This window comes from Balaenoptera ricei, chromosome 4 (genome assembly GCF_028023285.1).
Source record: "Balaenoptera ricei isolate mBalRic1 chromosome 4, mBalRic1.hap2, whole genome shotgun sequence".
Classification (NCBI taxonomy): Eukaryota; Metazoa; Chordata; class Mammalia; order Artiodactyla; family Balaenopteridae; genus Balaenoptera; species Balaenoptera ricei.
In genome coordinates, this window is record NC_082642.1 from 95,079,576 (window position 1) to 95,088,884 (window position 9,309).

General features: G+C 41.7%; 1 protein-coding gene across 1 annotated transcript; it reads left to right on the plus strand.

Annotated features, from left to right (window-relative positions):
- The first annotated feature begins 469 nt into the window (after positions 1 to 469).
- On the plus strand, positions 470 to 1,510 carry LOC132365420 (archaemetzincin-2-like). The gene has a single exon (XM_059922145.1). It carries the CDS (start codon positions 542 to 544, stop codon positions 1,274 to 1,276), a length of 735 nt encoding a protein of 244 aa, XP_059778128.1. The 5' UTR covers positions 470 to 541; the 3' UTR covers positions 1,277 to 1,510.
- The last annotated feature ends 7,799 nt before the right edge of the window (positions 1,511 to 9,309 follow it).

A 9,309-nucleotide genomic window follows, 5' to 3' on the forward strand; every position in this document is an offset into this window, starting at 1 on the left:
TCATTAAAAAGTGCAAATCAAAACCACAATGAGGTATCACCGCACACCGGTCAGAAAGGCCATCATCAAAAAATCTACAAACATTAAATGCTGGAGAGGGTTTAGTGAAAAGGGAACCTTCTTGCACTGTTGGTGGGAATGTAAATTGATACAGCCACTATGGAGAACAGTATGGAGGTTCCTTAAAAAACTAAAAATAGAATTACCATATGATCCAGCAATCCCACTACTGAGCATATACCCTGAGAAAACCATAATTCAAAAAGAGACATGTGGCGCGAAGGGGCGGGACATGGCGTCGGGCACAGGGCACGGAGCAGGGCACGGCGCAGGGTGGGCGGTGTTGACGCCCGGCGGGATGACGGTGATGGCATGAGGGTGACGGGGGTGAAGGCACCCACACCACGCACTCCCACCTGGGCCCAGACATGCCGGTCCTTGTGAGGCAGAAACTTGAGAGGGAGCTGTCCTCTCCCTGAAGCCTCGCGGTGGAACAGCTGTCTGACCCGTTCAAAGGGAAGGATGAAATCTCTGCGCAGGCATGCGATGTGAATGGAAGAAGCCTGTCACTATGCAAACAGTACGGCACTCTGAACACACACTAAAGACAGCTCTCATCTCAAAGAACCCAGCACTTGTGTCACAGTATGAGAAGTTAGATGCTGGGGAAAAGCGTCTGATGGATGAAGCCTTCCGGCCAGACAGCAATCTCTTTGGACCCATTACTTTGCATTCACAGTCAGACTGGATAACCTCCCATCCTGAGGCTCCCCAAGACTTTGCAGAGTTTTTCAATGATCCTTACAGAAAGACACCTTCTCCACAGAAGCACAGTATTTATATACAGTGCATTGGATCGCTAGGAAACACTGGAAGTATCAGTGAAGAATATGTGAAATGGTTCAAGGGCTACTGTGAAGCATTTTTCAATGGCTTGACGGTAAAACTCCTAGAACCAGTTCCTGTCTCTGCAACGAGGTGTTCCTTTAGAATCAATGATAACACACAGAACCTACAGATTCATGCAAGGCAGATCCTGAAGTTCTTAAAAAAGAAGAAACCTGAAGATGCTTTTTGTGTTGTGGGAATAATAATGATCGATCTTTACCCAAGAGACTCCTGGAATTTTGTCTCTGGACAGGCCTCTTTGACAGATGGTGTGGGGATATTCAGCTTTGCCAGGTACGGCAGTGATTTTTACATCTCACACTATGAAGACAAACTGAAGAAGCTGCAGAAGAAATCTTCACGTGACTACTCAGTTTTTGATAATTAGTACGTTCCTGAAGTGACTAGTGTTTTGCTGCTTCAGTCCTGTAAGACTTTAACCCATGAGATTGGACATATCTTTGGACTTCAGCACTGCCAGTGGCTCGCATGCCTGATGCAAGGCTCCAACCACTTGGAAGAAGCTGACCAGCGTCCCCTCGACCTTTGCCCCATCTGTTTATGCAAGTTGCAGAGTGCTATTGGCTTCCACCTTAAAGACAGATACAAAGGGACACGGGTTCCAGCCCTGGCCTGGGAAGATCCCACATGCCGCGGAGCAACTAAGCCCGTGCACCACAACTACTGAGCCTGTGCTCTAGAGCCCGCAAGCCACAACTACTGAGCCCACGAGCCACAACTACTGAAGCCCGCATGCCTAGAGCCCGTGCTCTGCAACAAGAGAAGCCACTGCAATGAGAAGTCCGCACACCGCAACGAAGAATAGCCCCCGCTTGCCGCAACTAGAGAAATCCCGCGCACAGCAATGAAGACCCAATGCAGCCAAAACTAACTAAATAAATAATAATAATAACAAGAAATTTACATTAAAAAAAAGAAGAGACATGCACCATAATATTCATTGCAGCACTAGTTACAATAGCCAGACATGGAAGCAACCTAAGCATCCATCAACAGATGAATGGATAAAGAAGATGTGGCACATATATACAATGGAATATTACTCGGCCATAAAAGGAAATGAAATTGAGTTATTTGTAGTGAGGTGGATGGACCTAGAGTCTCTCATACAGAGTGAAGTAAGCCAGAAAGAGAAAAACAAATACCATATGCTAATACATATATATGGAATCTAAAAAAAAACTGGTTCTGATGTACCTATGGGCAGGACAGGAATAAAGACACAGACGTAGAGAATGGGCTTGAGGACACAGGGAGGGGAAGGGTCAGCTGGGACGAAGTGAGAGAGTAGCACTGACATATATACACTACCAAATATAAAATAGATAGCTAGTGAGAAGCAGCCGCATGGCACAGGGAGATCAGCTCCATGCTTTGCAACCACCTAGAGGTGTGGGATAAGGAGGGTGGGAGGGAGATGCAAGAGGGAGGGAATATGGTGTATACGTATGCATATAGCTGATTCACTTTGTTATACAGCAGAAACTAACACAACACTGTAAAACAATTATACTCCAATAAAGATGTTAAAAAAAAAGAAAAGAAGGCAAGAAATGAGAAATAAGAAAGCACAAGAGGACAGATAGGAGAGAAATAGCAAGTGTTAGACTTAAACTGTATCATTAACTATTAATTATTTTAAATGTCAGTGGTCTATGATCCATTTAAAATACAAAGTTTGTCAGAGCAAATAAAAACACAAAAACCAGCTAAATGCTATTAATAAGAGCCACACATTAGAGAGAAAGATGAGAAAGATTGAAAAATAAAAGGATGAGTAAAGACATCCTACCCAAATACTAATCAAAGTAAATCTGATGTCGTTAAATTAATATCAGACAAAGTAGATGTTGAGGTAAGCAGTATTGCTAGAGGTTAAAGGGGACATTTCATAATTAAACGTATTTTAAAATATTACCCGTTTCTATCTTCCTTTCTTTTGCTAAGTGCTATAATTTTCTAATAATAGAATAACTATATTCAGGTAAGATGATGATTCCAAAATGCCGTGTCATTTCAAGCACCAAAATATGATGAAACCAATTTTTTAAAAATTATTGCCCATCCATGCCTGCCATTAGACTTTTAAGAGTGACACCTTTGAAAATGTTAGGACTATTACATTTGCTGATCACCAAAGATTTTATTTGTCCCTATATAGCATTAATGTGCAAAACTACTTATTGCATCTGTCCCGTTTAATAGTCTGCTTCTCTTTCCTCTTTATTCTTCTGAAGTCATGGGTAATGAATTCACTCAGAAAACAGGAGTGAGTTAGCACTGCCAAGTCAGACCAGTTTCATTAGCTTAATGAAAATAGTTCAGGGGAAAGACCTTCATCAGCTATTATGTGTCTTGATGAGAGTTCGGACATTACTTGTCTTTAAAAAAATAACTACTGTAGCTTCGTGTTCAGCTATTTTTTTCTGGACATGCATCTACCTTCTAATATACCCTTAAACAGAAAGTAATAAATGTAAAGCTATAGAACTTTGTATAAATGTCAGGTTCTGTTATTATTTCTCACCAAATTCAGAACGCCATCATTCAGAAACCACATATGATTCAGTGAGGTGCTTTTGCTCATAAAAACCATTTAGTTTCTCTCAGAGAGCTGTAGCCAGAGGAAGAGACACTCACTAAACATTGAACCAGGAGCTGTTCAGGTAGAACACTGTGGAGGACACACGGAATGTGTCCATCGTTCAACAACTTCATTTGAATCAGAACCAGTAACAAAACAACAACAAAATGGAGGGGCCATCCCTTCCAAGCTTTGATGTCTTATAAGCTGGTGGAGCTAAAATTTACTGTAACTGTAGGCACACTGAAACTGCGAGATCTGAGACGGTGTGGCCAGGGTGTAGGGCCCTCAGAGGAGGGAGTGGTTATCAAAACACAGAGGAAGCATCCTGTGCAGAGAGGAGCTAAGACTTTTGGTTGGTGGAGCAGGAGAGAGCTGGGGAGGGGAGCAGAAAAACCTTTGCCTTACTCTCCTTCCTCTTTCGCACCTCCTGCCAATAATCTCTACTGGCCAAACACAATGGGAAACCAGCAAGCAAGTTGGTACAGCCTTTGTGGGAACAGAGTAAGATGGAGAAGTGTACAGAGAGGATCTGGAGGAGCACAGGGAAACTATCTGGCACAGGGGCTGTCGCAACTGTCTAGATAAGAGACCACTTACTGAATTTGAATCTCAGCTCTGCCATAAACTGTGTGCTGTTTGACTTTGTGGAAGATGCTTAACTGCTCTGAGCCGCAGTGTCCTATTCTGTTAAAATGAGGGGGAATATCCTTACCTCACAGATTATTGTGAGGAGAAGGTTAACATGTGTGTCATTTAGTGCAGTGCCTAGCACACAGTAAGTGCTAGATAAATAAGTTACTTTCCCTTCTTCGTTGAACTTATTCTCTGCTTGCCTCTTTTAAGCCAAGCCTAGAGATCTACTTTCTTTTTAACATTAGCATGCTTTAGAAAGATCCTCTTATTCGTAAAGGTCCTGGGGAAGTGTTAGGATCACTCCTATGTCAGATACATTACAGTTATAATTGCTTTGGATCATGGTATTATTTAAGCAGAAAAACAGTTATTTTTAATTCTTCAGAAATGCTGTGCACACTACAAGGGACTAATTTGGCCCTTAGCAAATAATTCAACATAAATTACCACCTATTTACCAGAAGCAGCAGTTTATTTCCTAGGACCACTAGACACTGACATCAGCTGTACCCTATTTGTTTGTGTCAGGTAATGAGATACTCTGCATGCAGAACACTTCATTGGATCGCCTTTGGGGGAAGCTCAGAAGATTTGCTATAAGCCAATTGCTCATTCCAAGGATAAGAAGAACATTTCTTATTGTAAACTACACACAGATTTGCCAGGTCATTTCCAAGTTCTGATGGCAAGTCTATAATGTATTCTTATAGTCATCTAATGTTTTTATCCATGATCCCTCAGGCTGGAATGTTTTCTGCTATTCCATTCACCCAGAGGAATTCGAAAACAATGATGGTTGCCCTGCTGGCTGGGCCCCCAGAGGAGTCTGGACCATGCCCAGACTACAGGTTTTCCCTGTGGGATGGTCTGATGACGGGGGTGGGAAGGGGTGAAACTGAGGGTACTAAGTGCAGTGTTGAGAAAGGCCCACAAAATGATAATAATGCTTGCATGTGTATCCACTCCCCACTTAGCAATTTCACAGCCATTATGCCAGTTGAGGTGGGTAGGATAATTACCTGCTTGCTCTTTTCAGATGAGAAAACTGACTTTCAGGGATGTTAAGTAGCTTGCCCAAGGCCTTCCAACAATTTGGGTTGACACAAGGATTAGACTATAGGTCTAAAGAACTTGTCTAGGGATGAAAAAGCAAACTTACATCCCAGAGTCACTTGCTAACTGCCTGGACTCTGTAAAAGAATGAAACAAAGACCACCAGAGCTTTAACAGTAAAAAAAAGAAAGCAGAGTAAAGTTTATTTCTTTGCCTGACAAGAAAACACTCATCAGTTTAAAAAAAAAAAAAAATTCAGTGACTAGTTTGCTGAGGGGGAAAAGTCAGAATTTATAAGTGCTTTAGAAAGGTAGAGGGGATTCAAGGTGGTTATGCTAAGTAAGCGTTGAAAACTAATCCTTTGGATAGAATGGAGCCAGACCCTAAGTCTTAACATGATCCATTAAAACAAGCCCCACTGTCCATTGATCTGGAGAGTCTTTAGTTAGGCCCAGTGAGGGTCTGGGTGAGGGCTCACTAGAAGTTGATGTTCCTTTTTCAGCTTCAGCTGGTTACAATAGTTAAGGACGGCATTCAGTTTTGACACCTTCTCAAACTCTCAAAATTCTCAAATATTTATTGGAATTACACAGAGGGCTTGCTGAAACAGATTGCTGGGCCTAACCCCAGAGTTTCTGATTCAGTAGGTTTGGCATAAAGCCTGTATTTCTAACAGGTTCCCAAATGAAGTTCTGTGGCTGTCCAGGGTCCATGATTTGAGAACCACTATCCCAGACGCATGATGCTATAAAGGGGGAGTTTTCATTGTATACCTCTTTGATATCAACGTCCTCTTTGGGATCTAACTACCAGATGACTCCCTTGCACCCAGGAGGGACAGAGGTCTCTCCTGATAATAACCTTCATATTCAACTTACAGAAGACCTGCCTTTTCTTCCATCAGTAGTTTTCAGAGGAACTATTTTTATGGGGGAGGAGGGGATAAAGAAATTGCTCATAGAATCTAAAGTCAACACACCTTCATACCACAAACTTTATCTATTCATTTCCCTTCCTGGTGGGGAATCAGTAGTGAATTATTTGACTTGCCTTTTTAAAAAATAGCATTACATGCATTGATTCAATCTCATTACATTTAGTTTGCTTTTATTACCTTACCCTCCCTGATCAGTAATCACATTTTTCCATCCTCATAACCTTTTCCCATCTGATTTTTGATGAGTGTACAATCTGATTTATTTCTGCTGTGATTCAGCCTTACACTTCTCCAAGCTTACAATTCGCCTTGTAAGAATCCAGTGTTCTCCATTTACACCTTCACTGTTCCTTTGTTAGGCACATATCCTAAGTAAATAGTAGTTATTTGTGTACCTGTTTGTGTCTTCCAGTGGACTGGTGTCTACAGAGAGAAGGAGCTTATTAGAAGGCTTTGTTTTCCTCATACCACTAGTCTAGGCCCTACTCATAATAGGTGCTTAATAAATATTGGTTTCAATTTGTTGGCAGGTCTTAATGAGATATGTCTTAGCTGATTCTTCTTTTTTAATTCATATAAGTAAAATTCACACTTTTTGGCATACAGTTCTGCATCATGACAAACATAAAAAGCCCTGTAACCACCACCACAATTAAAATACAGAACAGTTCCATAATCCTAAGAAACTCCATCATACATGCTGCCTCTTTGTAGTCAAAAACTCCCCTTTCCCTTAGTCCCTGGAGACCACTGGTCCATCCTTCGTCCCTGTAGTTTTGCCCCTTCCTGATTGTTATATAAAGGGAATGGTGCAGTGTGTAGCCTTTGGATATGGCTTAGTTCACTTAGAAAAGTGCTTTTGAGAGTCGTCCATTTCAGTGACTGTATCAGTAGTTAATTCTTTGTTGCTGCGTAGTGTTCCACAGATGCTCCACAGCTTGTTTATCCATTCACTAGCTGAAGGACCTTTGGGTTGTTTCCAGTTGTAAATATTTGCATACAGGTTTTGGGTGAACATAAGTTTTCATTTCTCTTGGATAAATAACTAAGAGTGGGATTGTGGGGTAATATGATAAATCTATGTTTAACTTTTTAAGAAACTGCCAGAGTTTCCCATAAGGTAGCTGTACCACTTATCAGCAATATATGAGTTCCTGTAACTTTGTCAGTTTGTTTTGCTTTAGACATTCTAATAGATGTATGGTATTTTGTCATTGTGGTATTAATCTGCATTTCCCTAACAAATAATGATACTGAGCACCTTTCCATGTGCTTATTTGCCATCCATGAATTATCTTCTTTAATGAAATATCTGTTCAAATCTTCTGCCTATTTTTAAATTGAGTTGTTTGCTTTCTTACTGTTGAGTTTTGAGAGTTCCTTATATATTTTGGATAAAAATCCTTTGTCAGGTATGTGATATGCAAATATTTCCCCCAGTCTATAACATCTTTACAAAGCTTTAAATTTTGATCAAGTTCCATTTATTAATTTTTTTCTTTTGGGAATCATGCTTTTGCTACTCTAAGAACTGTGTGCCTAACTCAAACGAAGATTTTCTCCTATGTTTTCTTCTCAAAGTTTTATAATTTTACATTCTTATTTAGGCCCATGACCCATTTTGAGTTAATTTTTGTATAAGTTTGGAGCATGGTTTGAGGTTCACCTTTATGCATTTGGGCATCCAATTGTTCCTGCACCTTTTGTTGAAACAACTGTCCTTCCATTGAATTGCATTTGCCCTTTTGTCGAAACCCAATAGACCATACTTGTGTGGGTCTATTTCTGGATCCTCTATTCTGTTTTACTGATCTGTATACTTACCTTTTTACCAATACCACACAGTTTTTATTTAAAAAGACTTTTTAGGAAGTCTTGTAACCAGGTACTAAGAATCTTTCAACCTTGTTCTTTTCCAAAATTATTTTTATTACCAACCCTCCCTGGTCAGTCCCCAACAAGGGTCCTTCTGCCTGGTGTCACTCGTGCCAATAGAATGAGACCCAGTTCGGTTCAGAAGCAAAGGAAATCTTTATTCTTCGACCAAAGAATGGAGATGTGAGCTCACGCTCTAGAGCACATGCTCGCCCCAAAAAGGCCAGCAGTGGGCGGGGCTGCTTTAGATGGATCGCCTCTGTGGCGGAAGGGGGCGGAGCTCTTGCCTGGCAGGTGCAGCTGCACTGCTCACGCTCCAGATCACCCCAGACCACAGTGCGGGCACAGCGTCTCTGCACATGGCCCACCGCCGCTGCCGCCGCCGCCATCTTGAATTGGGTCAGGTGCAGCGTCCCTGCGTTCGGCCGGCTGAGCTGAGGTATCGGCGCAGCCATTTCACACTAGGAACTCTGGTCTGAAGCGCTGGGGGCAAGGCCTCTGCACGCCGCCCCCCCGCCCCGCCATGAGCAAGTGAAACTAGACAAAGCACAAAGGAAAAGAAAAAGGTTAGACTTTATCTTACTACCGAGATTCTATTTTTATTGCCTGGGAATTGTTAATGGGCTTTGTCAGTGGCAAATCCCTCCTCTGTCTTTTGTCCTGCTCCTCATTCTTGAGGGGCGCTGAGGGGTGCAGGTCCATCTTCTGTAACTGCTTTCTGCTGAGGGCAAGGAGCGGAACTTCTCCTCAGCTGCCTTTAGATACATTTGATGGTCACCAGACCTCAGCCCTGGCTGTTGGTATCCCTGAGTGACCACCTTTTGTCTAACCTTTTGGAGACAAAGGGCACCAGACAATTTGAAGTAGTGGTTACCAGTGGGGAGGGGGGAGGGGCAATATAGGGGTACGGGAGTAAGAGGTACAAGCTATTAGGTATAAAATAAGGTACAAGGATATATTGTACAATATGGGGAATATAGCCAATATTTTATAATAACTATAAATGGAGTATAACCTTTAAAAATTGTGAATCACTATATTGTACACCTGTGACATATAATACTGAACGTCAACTATACTTCAATAAAAATAAATAATACATGGCCCAAATATTAGCAGGAGAATAATGGTCACATGTCAATTTTCTTTCCTAAAAATGCAGTTATCTGGGTCTTTTGCCTGTAGGCAAAAGTGTGCCCTGATGTTGAGGCTCACTGCCATGGCCTGAATATCCCTGGTCACACTTTTGTTGTTTTTTGGAAGAGAAGCTTTGGGTCAGAGAGAGGTTCACATGAGTAGTCAAGGGGATTCATTG